The 15,518-nt window shown below is 37.0% G+C and overlaps 1 protein-coding gene across 1 annotated transcript; it reads right to left on the bottom strand.

The window, feature by feature from the left end:
• Window positions 1-3,957: 3,957 nt before the first annotated feature.
• Window positions 3,958-6,289, bottom strand: LOC132154540 (macrophage mannose receptor 1-like). Its single transcript, XM_059563134.1, has 7 exons — window positions 6,253-6,289; window positions 5,805-6,167; window positions 5,384-5,716; window positions 4,797-5,147; window positions 4,389-4,712; window positions 4,174-4,274; window positions 3,958-4,075 (listed from the first exon to the last, which is right to left on the bottom strand). The coding sequence occupies exons 1-7, from the start codon at window positions 6,287-6,289 to the stop codon at window positions 3,968-3,970; spliced, it is 1,617 nt and encodes a 538-aa protein (XP_059419117.1). The 3' UTR covers window positions 3,958-3,967.
• Window positions 6,290-15,518: the final 9,229 nt, after the last annotated feature.

Raw genomic sequence — 15,518 nt, 5'->3', positions numbered from 1 at the left:
TCTCCACACTCGCAACATTCCCCGTGATGGGCTCCCTTCCTCTGCTCAGCGACTCATGTCTAGGCAAACCAGGACCTTCCTGCCAGCAACCACAGACATGCTCAGGTCTGCTATCCAAGTCAATGTGGCTGCTGCCATCTCCAAACACAGAATAAGGGGGAAAGTGTATCATGACCGCAGTGCTCACCGCCTCTCTGCACTAAGACCAGGTCAAACAGTCAGAGTGCACAATGAACGTGGCTTTGATCAAGTGGCAAGAGTGGAAGGCCCAGCTCAGCAGCCTAATAGCTATGTAATAGCATCACAAGGAAAGAAATATATCAGGAACAGGCGACATCTCCTCCGGGTTGATGAAAACCCAACGGCAAGCTCTGAGGAGGACGTGCCACTGAGGTCCACCTCACCAGTACCTGATAGAGAGACTGCCCAAAATGCCAACCCGCCACCTACACCTCCTAGTATCACACCAGTGGTCAATACTGCTGACATATCTGAGAGACAGTTGGTGGTGACTCGAGCAGGCAGAGTTAGCCAACCTAATCAGCGTTATCAGGACTATGTCAGTACGTGGCTAAAAAACTAAACTAAAATCAAGATATGGAAATGATAACCAGGTGTCCCTTCGTTAACTGAACTAACGTTGTTTGCCCATGCTTCACCATACTTTTTATGTTCTGTGTCACCTTTTGTTCCGTGGTGGGTGGCCTGATAATAAGATAATTTCATTACGTGTTTTGGTTACAGTTTTGTTGTGTGGGCTGTTAAGTTTATTTTCATCTCATCTGGAAGAAAGGGGATGTAGAGTTGTGGCACTATCACTTTAAATATCAGTGTTCATGTTAACATCACTATGGTGACCCCTGTTGGATGAAGCGGGTAACATAAATAAAGTCAGTCTAGTGTCTACACTCACACGAGTTACATGTGTATTACTTGACACTCTACAAATGTTAACGGATTCCAGTTGTGTTCCAGGAGCGTTGCATCTGCAGCAGTGCAGCGATCGTTTACGTACCGAGTAGCGGACTGCAAATGCGTCCTGTGTGAAAGCACATCGAGTCCGCGCTGCACCACATACGTATCGCGCACGGACTGCATACGCACTGCAGATGGAGTATGTGTGAAACAGGCGTGAGCAGGGCCATAGCTGGTGTCAGCAGGGACCCAGTGAAGGTTGTACCGGTGGGCCCTGTTTGAAATTGTTTAATTTGTATGTTCGTTTATTTTTATTTATTTGTGCTATTTACACCAGTTTTTTTCAAGTTTGTAGGTGTCAAGGTACAGAAACCAAATAATTAAATGTAAAATAGCACTGGATAGTCTTTAATGTAAAAATGAAATATACAATCAAACCTACAATTATTCAGACACCTTCAACATTTCTCACATTATTACAGTTTTGCTATATACATATATATATATCAAAAATTATATCTGGTGTCTGAATAATTTTTGGTTTGACTGTTAAAACTACAAAGTAATTCAGTCAAGAGCAGTGAGTGATTTTCATTTTCATTTTCTTGGATTAACATTACAGCAGCCAGTAGCTAAATTAGGCGCGGTCACTTTAAGAGACGATGAACGCATCCAATATAATACACATCCCATTTTTTTCCTCAACTGTTTACTTTCACTTAAGAAATAACTGACAGTTTTTTCGAGCATAATTTCCAAGGTGGATATTTTGACATATTTTGTATGTATTTGTCGGCACAAGAGTAAAAATAAGCAAATTCGGTGTTCAAGTGTTTTGAGACGCCTTTCTCTGCGTGAGCCCTGAACACCAGAACACCGCGAGTACTGAATTGGGCTCTTTCACATCTTTTTGTTTGTTCAAACTGCGATTTGTATTTGTTCGTTCAGGTGCAGGAGGGACTAATATATATATATATATACAGTACAGACCAAAAGTTTGGACACACCTTTTCATTCAAAGAGTTTTCTTTATTTTCATGACTATGAAAATTGTAGATTCACACTGAAGGCATCAAAACTATGAATTAACACATGTGAAATTATATATGGAATTATATACATAACAAAAAAGTGTGAAATAACTGAAAATATGTCATATTCTAGGTTCTTCAAAGTAGCCACCTTTTGCTTTGATTACTGCTTTGCACACTCTTGGCATTCTCTTGATGAGCTTCAAGAGGTAGTCACGTGAAATGGTCTTCCAACAGTCTTGAAGGAGTTCCCCTGGAGATGCTTAGCACTTGTTGGCCCTTTTGCCTTCTGTCTGCGGTCCAGCTCACCCCTAAACCATCTCGATTGGGTTCAGGTCCGGTGACTGTGGAGGCAAGGTCATCTGGCGCAGCACCCCATCACTCTCCTTCTTGGTCAAATAGCCCTTGATGCCTTCAGTGTGACTCTACAATTTTCATAGTCATGAAAATAATGAAAACTCTTTGAATGAGAAGGTGTGTCCAAACTTTTGGTCTGTACTGTATATAATGTATGTTTATTGACGTGTCATTTTCCAAAATTATACAAATTTGCCTTATTTTACTGTGTATGTTGTGAACATTTTTTTGTGACTTTGAGCTACTCCACCACATCTTCCTTCCTTACAACACTTCCTTTTTTCCACAACTACTAACTGTTGTAAGATCTTGATAAATTGTCAAGCTTGTCTGACAAAATCATTGACTTGTCTTGGTGTTCTTCTCTCTGTTGAGCCTACATATTTACCAGTATGAACATTATGATCAATTTATCCTATATCAATGAAGGTAGCACAACAAATCAATGATGGCTCTACCTTTATGGTTATGAAATAAACTAATAATTTGTATGAAAAAAATATTAGTACATGCAAAAGTAAATGGAAGTAAGTTATTGTATTACATAGTCATTTCAAAAGATGATCACAGTGTTTTTATTTTTATTTTGGGAATAGCATACACAGTATAATTCTAATGAAATGTCCATCAAATTTATTATGAAAAAGAAATCATCATACTTTACATTTCAACTTTACATTTTAATATTTAAGTCTTAAGTGTCAGTTTTCCCAAAATTGAGATTTATACATCATCTGAAAGCTGAATATATAAGCTTTACATAGATGTATGGTTGATGTATGATGTATTTATTAGAATCAGACAATATTTGTTCTAGATACAACTATTTTAAAATCTGGATTCTGAAAAAACTATACAATGTTTTTTTTTGGCTATTGCTAAAAAATATACCTCAGCGACGTAAGACTGGTTTTGCGCTCCAGGGTCACAAATGTAGTTATTGATGAAGAACTTCAAAATAAATTGCAATAAATATATTAAACAATGACCATTTATCATTATTATTTTTTAAACAATGGATACTACGTCTACTAGTACTACTACTACTACTTCCGAGTTCCTCCAAACAATATAGTTAAAGGGGTCATAATGCGATTTCAAGTTTTCCATTTTCTTAGTAGTGTTACAAGCTCTTGGTGCATAAAGAAGATCTGTAAAGTTGCAAAAACTTAAGTCTCAAACCCAAAGAGATATTTTTTTTTATAAAAGTTAAGACTCGTCCACGCCCTCCTAAAATGCCTTGTTAAAACACACCCCCACATGTCTAAGAAGATTTGCGTAATGCCACCCAAATGTTCGCACAAAGAAAGAAGGCATAACCTTTGATTCTCGCTGTTGCCTCTGGCACCATGTTGTGGAGAAGCTGTTTCGTTGTGAAAGCAACAATACATTGTTTGGTCTTCCAAAAGAGGACACAACTAGAAATCAGTGGTTAAGTTGTATTTACAACACTGTCCCAGAACAGTTCAACCCAAATATTCAGATGTGTGCAGCACATTTTATAAAAAAAAAGCATAAACACATTTCATTACACCAAATACACAAAATAGTGTTCTTTTTAGCAACATCATATGACCCCTTTAAGATTTACATAATATTCTTTGAATCTGTTTCAAAATTTAAAATAAGTACATTGATTATTACTGCCTATTACAATGATTATTTTAATAGGCTGTATGTTTGCTCTCCAGATGAAACACCTCTTCATCTTCCCCCTGATTCCAGCTCATTTTGTTACTTTCCAGCCCCATGCTCTTCAACTTGTCACTTATCTGGAAAACCAGCAAGAAAAAATCAAACAAAACTATGTCCTACTTATAGGCTACACACACATATACATATATATGTATACACACATAGATATACATACCACATTTAGAAAGGCAGTTTGTAGTGAAGGATCATTCAATGTGCATTTTCCATTACAGGACAATTTCAACCGTACAACCTGTTTTTTAATTAAATTTTCAGCTAGAGAAATGCAGGGTAAAAGAAAACATAGAAAATACATAAATTAATAAAAACCATATACTGTAATCGCAGTTGTTTTTAATCTCGGTTTAAAAAATGACCAACAAAACTTACCTCCATAGCAGATAAAAGGCTGCCTGAGATCACAGCTGTATTGAGACCATCTCCCAGAATTGGTTCTTGACATGCCAGCACAGTTAGTAGGCACTAAACTCCGTAAAGATTGGTCTGCTGCCCAGTATCTAAAACTGAGTTTCGTTTGATCAGACCACTGCCAAGAGTCCAGAAACAGACCGATCCAGAGTGACGATTCATTACTGAGCAGATTCTGCTGCTCTGGGCTGCTGATACTCGCCAAATCAGTGTGTTGTTGTCTGCAGTAACTCTGAGCATCTCTCCAAGTCATAGCAGTCTTATTAATAATAAAACCAGTGCTGTCTGTTCAGAAACACAAGATAAGGACCAGCCCTCAGTAAAGAATCAGCTAAAGTGGAAAAACAAACTCAAACTAAGAGGACTCACCATTGAAACACACAAATGGGAGAACGGTGCTGCAGCTCTCATCATACCAGCTTCCATTAAAACTCCTCACACACTCCCCATCACCACTCGGTTCTCCTGTATACCACATACTGTACTGGGAGATTGCACCATCTCCCATAGACCAGACCCAGCGATACTCTGTCCCAGCACTGAGACCTATCCATACTGAACCACTGTATCCAGGATCCACTGTCTTTACTAGCCTGTTCACATTATTCATGTTGTCAGCAGTGGCCAGATCATAGAATCTCGCTCTACAGTAACTCTGAGCATCTTGCCAGGTCATAATTTCATTCATATACTGGTATGCGCGGTAAGGAGACTTGGGCCCTATAACAAATTGAATTGACAAACAGGAATGTAAGAATCATAAATACTTTTATGGTGATACAATCATGATTAAATATTTTTGGGCTTTTCAATGAGTGTTTACATTTTAAAGTAGAAAAAACTTGATTGGTATCAGAGTATTATGTGCACATAAACACATTCATAGTTAAATAATGCACAATTGACAGAACATGGAGAAACAACATCTCATTTCTTTTGTTTAAAGAAATCCTCACATCCATGGCAGATAAAAGGACGCTCTAGATCACAGCTTGAACGAATCCATTTCCCAGAATCAGTTGTTGACATGCCAACACAGTCACCAGATCCTGAACTCTGGGATGGTTGACCCTCTGCCCAGTGTCTGAAGAAGTTGCTCCATTTGTCAGACCATTCCCAAGAGTCCCGGAACAGACCAATCCAAACCCATGCTGACGATGAAACAATACTCTTGAGCTGATTCTGTTCCTGAGAGTTGCGGATGGTGGGCAGATCTGTGTAATGCTTTCTGCAGTAGCTCTGAGCTTCCGCCCAGTTCTTCCACATCTCTACCCAGATGTAACTAGTGCCTTTTATCAAAAGAGGCAAAATAAGAATATGCTCACAACTCTTTGTCTCAGCTAAACTGAATATGAGTTACTGAATATAGTAACTTACCACTGTAGCACACAAAGTAATTTGGAAATGAGCACTGATAAGTACGCCAAACTCCATCGGCAAGACAAGCGCATTCGTTTAGATTGTTCGGTTCTCCTGCAGCCCAGGCACTGTACTGTGCAAGTGTTTCTTCTCCCTGAGACCAACCCCAGCGTTTCTGTGTCCCCCTCTTCAGTCCTATCCACACTGATCCACTGTATCCAGCATCCACTATATTTATCAGCTGGCTTGCATCACTCATTCTGTCTATAAAAGCGAGGTCAGTGTGCTTCGCTCTGCAGTAACTCTGAGCCTCTGGCCATGACATTCTGGCATTTATATAGTAGTACTGACGAGAAAGACCAGAAGTAGTCTTCAAGAGACCTGAAAGTATTTATATTGATGTTTGTTTCTATAAAGAATATGCATTCACATGTACATTAAAACCATTACAAATGACCACACCAACCTGACAGCAGAAGAAGCACAAACAGACTCCCGTCCATTATACTGTGGATCCTCTCTGATGTTTTCTAAGAAGAGATAATCAAATATAGATTTTCTATCATAAATAAGATTGAATACACATGGTGCACTCCAAATTTATTGCAACTTCACATATTTTGTCTTTTCATTTTCTTGATATGTTACACTACACTGTGGCTGGATGTTGTTGATATCAAGAACTAAGCTGGACACATTTTCTATAGTCTCGGTCTCAAACAGCACCACGCGCTCACTGTCATATTACAAACAAAACTGCTACTTTCTTAGTCTGGTACGATTTAGAACATAGCTAGATTACAAAGTACAGGTGGGGATAACTATTCCTGTATTTTACATGTACATTTTATTTATTCATTTGCCAGAAAATTTTATCCAAAGCAATTTTTATTGTATTCAAGGTGTAGTTTTGTAAGTGACATGCTGTTTTTGCTTCAGGAACACAAATGTACTTTTACTAACACACACTTGAGTATCAGATATAATGAGTATCAGAATGAGATTAGGAGATTCAGTCTGCACCATATCATAATATATTATCTGAAAGAATGTCTTAAATGTTTAAATTCTTCAAACATAATAAAATCATATGGTTATTTTTGTGATGAGACATTTCACATTCAAATACTGTATCTCATTGTCACTGAAGATGTTTTTCCACTGGTCACAACGTCATGCACCAAAAGGGACAATTACTGAAAAAAACTTTTAGAACATCTAAAACACATTTCCAATAATTTGGATATTGTATAGTGGACATGATATTTTCGTGAACTCTTTTCTGAGACCGGACTCATTTTCAAATTGCTTGTCCTAAATTAACATCTCAGAACAACTTTGGTGGGGTTTGAAAGCAGAATATGATTTTCCGTTGTGAGGCTAGCATCAGTTTCATACATGTCCACTGTTGAGGACACCAGGACATAAGTTCATGCTTATCAGGCATTTCAGTGAGACATAAGTATAGAAAGAGAGAGAGAGAGAGAGAGAGAGAGAGAGAACATGCATTCATATTTCATTTGATTCATATTATAAAATATGAGATTTTATATGAAAATTTAATTATCACTATTATACTTCTTTTTTCATTACATGTTGCCCAAAGAACAATGAGAGACAATAAATAGATATATTCATAATAATAGGAAAAGCCATTTTTGGGTTAAGTAAAACATTATATCAAATTATGTTCTAATTTATTTAATAGTTGAGAATCTTTATACAAATCTTTGTGCAAAAGAGACCTTTGGTTCAAGTGGAAGTTTCCTGCAGATGTCAAAGTCCTGAAAACTCTTATTTTCATTAGACGCCTATTAAATGCAGGTGCTAGTATGCATACAAAATGCAAAATAAAAAAATTCTCTAAATATTTTTTTCGCAACATTATTCTCATATCTGTATTAAATAGAATGAGATAAGGACAAAAACAGAAAGGCAAATTTTTACATTTGCCTGACTGTTTTTTACCTTAGCTTGTTCTATTTATATATTTAAACATTGTTTTGGTATAGAATCTTGTTTTTATTTTCTTATTAACCGAAACCTGGTGTCCTCTACATAGGACATAGACAAAAAAATGAAAATAAAAAATTTGTTTCTAATGCTCTAAACAATGTAATGATGTAAAAAAGACAAAATTTACAAGTCAAATTCATACCAACTACTAACATTAACCAACTACATTGTTGCCAGATGTGTTTATAAATAAATTGGTGATATTCAAATAATTGGTGATAATCAAATTTACACGCTAAAAATTCAAAAATTAGTATCAACTATCATTACATTCTTAACCTTTGGATTCAGAATGAAATAAATGAATCATTTGTATTAAAACAAGTAGGAAACAAATCTAGAAATATGCGAAAGGCTGACAACTCTGTAAATATAACAGATGGTGTTAACGTGGCAAATGTAGTCCTATTCCGTGCAATTTTTATAGGTCCAACAGAAGTTACAAAATATATACTCACACACACACACACACATACACCCACACACACACACATATATATATTTATATTTTGCTTGTTTGGATGTTAAATAAATTATACGTAAGAACCTGCTCTTTCAGATCTGTCATGTTAAATAAGTACATATTAAATAATGGACAGACATAAAAATCCGTACCTTAATTTTTCCTGCAAATCCTCTGTATTTCTTACACAGAAACTTCTACAGTAGCTTATTCATAGTTGGCTAGAATGATAATGTTATAATTCACTCAAGTTGAAACACTATATCCAATTCATTTAAGATAAACCCACCCCTAAACGGCAAGTAAAACCTGGTTGGTCACTACATGCTGATAAATCTAAGTGGGCGGTTCTTGACCAAAACAGAATAAGCTGCAATATATATATATATATATATATATATATATATATTTATATATATATATAGCAGATAATGTTATATATTTAGCAGATAATGTTATATATTTAGCAGATAATGTTAATGCTTCATATTAGCCTGGAACTGAAAATGAACTATTATAAAGACCTCTGAGGTGAATGACATGAGGTCTGACTTAACTGAAAACCCTAATTTTCACTTCTATTAAAAATTTCAATTAAATTATATTCACTTTTATTATGTAGTTCAGAATGAGATGGCGAGCTTCATACTGAATATGTTATATACTCTGAAAACAAATAACTAAAATGTTTACATGTCACCCTAAAGAACACTTACCAATTTTGCATTTGCCCACTGACATGTAAAGCACAACACAAATATATGTAGATTTTTGTGAAGAAAAAACAAGTAATTTTCATATTCAGATAGCCCATTTTCATTGAAGACGCTTTTGGGCATTGTATTTTGCTTGTCTTTAAGATATCTTTACATCAGAATGAATCAAAACAGAAATGGAAAAATGTAAATAAATCTCAAGGTGTGGAGACAATGATAATCAACTTCATGAAGAAGCTTCACCATGTTTTCTCAACAGCACCTTAACCTACACTGTACATCTTTAAAGGGTTTTACTCGTATCCAGGAGTAATTTTTGAGAACTATTTAAGCATACTGCAGCAAATGATTATATCACATTTTAACGTGATGCCAAGCAGTGCATCATTTTCATAATCAAATTGCTCATTTCCACTTAGGATTTTTGCACATTATATCACGTTTCTTCACAGTCACTGGTCACTTGAATAAAAAAAAAAAATAAATAATAAGAAGAAAAAGAAGAATTATAGTGCTACTGTATTATCACATTACATAAACATCTTGCCTTGATAATACACAACATTTATTCACTACAAATTCTACATCACTATTCTGAAATAAGCTCTCTCTCTCTCTCTTTTTACATACAGTATATGTATATATATATTATGCTTTATATTATGCTTGTGAATCCTAAAGTCACTCACCTGTATAATAAGTGACACCTCTTTTAACCTTTTTGAAAAACAAGGTTTAAAAGGTATACTCTACCCCAAAATGAAAATTGTGACATTAAACACATAACACCTTGTTGTTCGAAACCCGTAAAAGCTAGGTTCGTCTTCAGAACACAATTTAAGATATTTTGGATGAAAACCAAGTAGGGATGTCCCGATCAGGTTTTTTTGTCAAAGTCAAAGTCACCTTTATTTATATAGCGCTTTAAACAAAATACATTGCGTCAAAGCAACTGAACAACATTCATTAGGAAAACAGTGTCAATAATGAAAAAATGATAGTTAAAGGCAGTTCATTATTGAATTCAGTTATGTCATCTCTGTTCAATTAAATAGTGTCTGTGCATTTATTTGCAATCAAGTCAACGATATCGCTGTAGATGAAGTGACCCCAACTAAGCAAGCCAGAGGCGACAGCGGCAAGGAACCGACACTCCATCGGTGACAGAATGTCCTCGAGAATGTCCTCGAGTCCGAGTCATTTGATTTTGAGTATCTGCCGATACTGAGTCCCGATCCGATACATCATTAATACATAAAAAAAAGAATAAAGAAGAGCGAAAAAACAGATCCAGGATCTTCAATAAATTACATTTTGAAATATATTCAAATATAAAACAGCTATTTTAAATAGGCTAGTAAAAATATTTCAAAATCTTACTGTTTTGCTGTACTTTGGATCAAATAAATGCAGGCTTGGTGAATAGAAGGGACTTCTTAAAAAAAAAAAAAAACCTTAACAAGCTTACTGTTCAAAAACTTCTGACTGGTAGTATAGGCAACTTTATTTTTTCTCTAATTTCTAGCTTTTAATTGGCTTAGAAATCTATAAATGCTGGACAATAACAAATAATAACGATTTGTTTATATACTACAAACACTGTTCATCACATAATAATGCAGAATAGTTTCTATACTGTAATAAATACTATGTCAATCAGCACTGCATTGTTCATACTTTATTTATCACCTGCTGGAGATGACTTGAAGAACAATTTATTGTCGTGATCGTATATTAACGTCTTCGTGTTTGCATAAGTTTCTGTTTTCCTGTGCGCACCACAGCATAGCTGGACACTTTTATCCATATTAGGAATATCCTGATATCAGCGCGAGAGCGCGCTCCGGCTTCGAGTATGAATGAAACACACACTGCATGAGAGTTTAGCGCTCTGTGATGTTCATCTCGCTGTATCCTGGGTCCGAATGAAATATCAGGTCATGCGCAAACTATCATGTCTCTTTGAGTTTGAAACTATATTTATTCACACCAGCTCTTGAAAACAAAGTGATGTCATGCCGCACGCGTTGCTGTTTCTGTGTGGAGTCAAAAGGGTCTAACTCTGTGCCACCGCATAACAAAAGATGTGTTAAAAATTAATGAGAATATATATATATCCGAGTCCTGATCGGGAGGTAACGTCTGATAACGATAGAGTCTGAAACCACGCGATCGAGCCCGATTTCCGATCACGTGATCGGATCTGGACATCCCTAAAACCAAGGATGGGCTGCAAGGATGCACTGTTTTCTTTCAAATCAATGCTTAAATACGTGTAGAAAATGTATCCTTGTGGCACGGCTGTCACAGAAGAGCGTAAACTGCCTGCGTTCAGCTCATAATCTCCAAAATGGTGCTACAGTGATGTGCAGAGACACAGAGGAGACGAAATGTTGAAAAGGTATTCTCATCGCTTGATAACATTACGGTTGAACCACTTAAAGACTTGCTTTACTTTTAGAACGACAGCCTATCAGAACATGGTTCTGCTGATATAAAGGCTGCAATTATGCTACCTGGGATGCGTCATTTGCTAGCTCTGCCCTTGGTGTGTGTGTGGGTTCTGCTTAAAGGTATGTTGTTAGCCGTTTGGCTAATATTGTAAGAGCTCTGGCATATCAATTAACTAAATTCATTTATTGTAGCTGGAATTTCATCTGCTTTGCGGTGGTGTGTAAAGCTGCCATTATTCCCGGCTGGGTTTGAGTTCATTCATCTTCAAATAAACTGTTGAGAATTGTGCTGTGAGCAACTGTTTAACTTGTGTCTCCTGATGACCAAAATCTGGTATGTATAGTTTCACTCTTTCTTAATGAGTGAATTTGACAAGTTAATGAATCACTGTTTTTAGCAGGACTATCTTTGGGAGCATTCCGTCCTGTTGGGGCAATCACTTCCTTCATAAAACAGGATTACGACGACGTTGCTGTTTTGCTGTGTGTTTGTTTATTTGTCCTTCCCATTCTTGGCTGTAGCTGCTCCAACTAACTCCACATTGTATGTGTTGGGCTGGGTGCTTCGGCCTGCCCTCCCATCCTAGAATTACCAGCTTTGTATAAGCATGTTGTATGGTTTCTTTGGTTTTGGAGTTTGTCTGTTCCCTTTATACTGTTTGTTTTGTATTGGTTTCTTTATTGATTTGTTTCCTGCTTCATTTGATTTGGCTTATTTTGTAATTTACTTTTATAAACCCTCTGTTTGTGTATCTTTTTATTAAGTGAGAATTGATTTTCAGCTGATTCTTGTTCATTTGTAATTTAAGAATGCCATATGTCTCCAATCAGGCTCTGGTATAACTTTGTTTGCATTTTGATTAATTGTTTTCTCTTGTGTTTTAGGCTTCTGAGCAGGGAGGCTAGTTCTAGTACCCTGGTGGTGGCGTTTGGAGCACAAAGTGTGGATTGCTGTGTGTGTGATCACTTATCTCACTGTGTGTGTGCGTGGGTCAAGAATAATCACTCTACGGCTGGCCTACCCTGCTACAGTTAAGCCGTAGTCATTTTAGTTATGTATGTGGTGTACTGAGTTGTAGTTGTTTAACCCATAGAGTTATATCTTAGTCTGGTCGTTTTAAAGTGTCTTATCTGATTATTGTGAACTTAATAAACATTTTGTATTATGATGCCCATGATTATGATGTCTCTGCCCTCCATGGTAACGAACCTGTGTGTCCGTGTTTAGTTCCCCTTACTTGAAAGGGGTGGCGTAGTCAGCATTAAATTAATTCTTGTTTATTATTCATTGTGCCATTTACTCCTCTGTGGCCACGCTACACACTCTAGACCTCAGTGTCCATCTATAGCCCAAAACAGCAGCAGTAATAACAACAATAACAATATTGATGATATGAGTGGTGTTGGATGTGTAAGGGAAACAGGTCAATTTAGCTCAAAAGGGAATCACTTAAGATTTTAAAGACACCCTGAGATTCACTGAACAAGCCGTTTAACATCAAATCTGCGCTGGATATTAATATCCAAAGTATAGTGAAAACACTATCAATTAGCACAGTAACAAGATCGGCAGGTAAAGACATTAACTTGTAAGCACAAAACACAAGATACTTCTCTTTTCAATATGAATAAGGCTTTTTTAGATAAATCTAAGACATATAAACTAATCTAGCACATAAACGCACGCACTCACACATTCACACAAGTTGCAGGAAGATTGAAAGTTAGGGAAAGATGAGTTTAAGAGAAGGGAAATGTGGAATCCCAAGTTTACAGCAATATGTTAAATTGCATAGACATGAACAACCATCAATCATTTAATTTACCCTCACATTGAGTTCCTCAATGTTAAAATTATATTAGATACACCAGTAAAGGTCAGAGTCTGGAGGTAAAGTTACTTGCGTCTCCTGTGTAAAGGGAGTTCCCTTTTGTTGTTGTTGTTTCCCGATGTCGCTGATTGGCTGGAAGTTCAGTAGTCGTTGAAGTGATGTCTTGGGAAACCCGTGGTTGGGGGTTGGCTGAAGACGCGGAGTTATGTGGCTGGTTGAAGTTAAACTATGGGATTTAAATGCCATGATTCAAAACTGAACATACAGTTCTGAAAGATTGAAACGAAGTGTTCGAAAACTCAAAATCTTACAAAAAAAAGTTTTGCAAGATCGAAAAATAAGATTTGCAAGCTTGCAAAATGTAAAAAAATAAAAATAACTCTGCAAACATTATGTTGTTTTTGAGATTTCCTTCTTCAGAACTGCAACATTTCTTTTACGATGTTGCGCAAAGAATTTTTCAGAGTTTCAAATTTGTCAGTGTTCTCCCACTGTATTAGATTGTTTTCCAGGTTTGAAACCTTGTAAATGGTGATCTGAAAACTGGTGTGCGAATGTGTGAATTTTTTTTGAAACTCTGAAAACAGAGCTTTGCAGGCTTGCAAAGTGGTAAAACTTTACATCTCTTCAAACATAATTTTGTTTTTGAGTTTTCCCTCTTCAGAAGTGCAACACTCTTTTTAATGGTGTTGTGCAATCATTTTTTCAGAGTTTCGAATTTGTCACTGTTCTCCCAGTGTATAGTTTGTTTTCAAGATTTGAAACCTTGTAAATAGTGGTCTGAAAAGTGGTGTGCGAATAGGTGAAAAAAAGTTTTGAAACTCTGAAAACTGAGGTTCGAAAGGGCGAAACTTATTACATTACATTACATTTGCACTCCTATTGCAGACTATTTTTTCAGAGCTGAGTTTACAACACCCACTTTGTGGAGATACGCCCACAAAGTTGCGAGCTTGCGACTCACGTGATTTGTGGTAGCGTTGTCACGCAGCTCTGCTCTGAATCTCTGAAACTCAGACTGAGCGAAAATGAAGCTTCACAACCTCGCAACTAAAAAAAAAAAGCCTGGAGGGAGGGCCTTCTGCTCTTGGCCAATGCTTTGCTGTCTGCCGATGTACAGTCCAATTACAAGTCGTATTTACTGGAAAGGTGGGATTGACCGAATGCTCTGCCAATGACAAAACATATGATTTATGATACCCCGAACAAAGACGATATCTGATTGGTCAAGACAACATTTGAGGTGTGGCCAACAGGCCAGTTTAGTCAAATGGAAGGTAGTCAAATGTGTGGGTTACATATAAATGGAGTTAAGCAATGAACTGATATTCATTTATTAGTCATTTTGAGGTCATTTTGTCCATTTATATCTAGAAAAGTTTCTGTGCCATTCTCTGACATAGGGATGTTCTGTTGAGACCAGAGGTTAAAAGGCCCCCCTTAGGAATTTCAGTCTGGTTCTGCTAGGTGGGGGGGGGGGGGGGGTGTTTATTACTCTCATGGGTTTACATGTGATGTCTGGCGTTGCATCTCAATTACTTTTACAATTATGATTTACAACCTGTTGCCTTCCTGAGGAAGTTGGCTCGTTTCAACCACAGTCCTGATCGACTGTTTAATTTGTCTGATTCGGGTCAGATATGCTACAGATGGCTGTAATGTATTTTAAGACATAGTAGAAAACAAAAGATCAAAGACATTACCAAAGAGGAAAAGGTTGGAGGAATGTCACTGGAACAGGAAAATCAGAGAAGAGCTAGAACCCACGATTATGAGGGCTTTCTGCTCGACACGTGTGTAACATTGGTTTTATGTTTCACAGAACAATCTGTTACATGCGTTGCATGGTGTGTTCATGAATTTGTGGGTGGAGCAATAAAGGGAGGGATGTGTTTGTTTGGCTGTCTATTTGGCTGTCCAGTTGTGGGATCTCTCTGGAGGCGACGCTCGATACATCGAAGAGAAGACATGACTGCATTTTGTGAGGCTCGTAACTTTATGGCGGAAGCAGCACGCAATAATGGAGTGGCATACCTTTTTACACCATCCACATCAACTATTTTAGACTTGGAGGCCAACAAGTCCATAGCTCCTTGGTCCTGCTTGGACCTAATAATGACCTTTTCATTCTGGAAAGGAAGGATGTCTACCTTCCATAATTTCTCCACATCGTGGCGAAGTTCTTCTAATGGATTAGCGATGGTAAAAAGACACTGCATCTCATCGGTGTTAGGAATCGGTATTGGGCCTTG

Source organism: Carassius carassius, chromosome 12 (assembly GCF_963082965.1).
Source record: "Carassius carassius chromosome 12, fCarCar2.1, whole genome shotgun sequence".
In the NCBI taxonomy this organism is placed as follows: domain Eukaryota; kingdom Metazoa; phylum Chordata; class Actinopteri; order Cypriniformes; family Cyprinidae; genus Carassius; species Carassius carassius.
The sequence above is the reverse complement of the archived record's forward strand: the minus strand, read 5'-3'. Positions and strand labels throughout refer to the sequence as shown.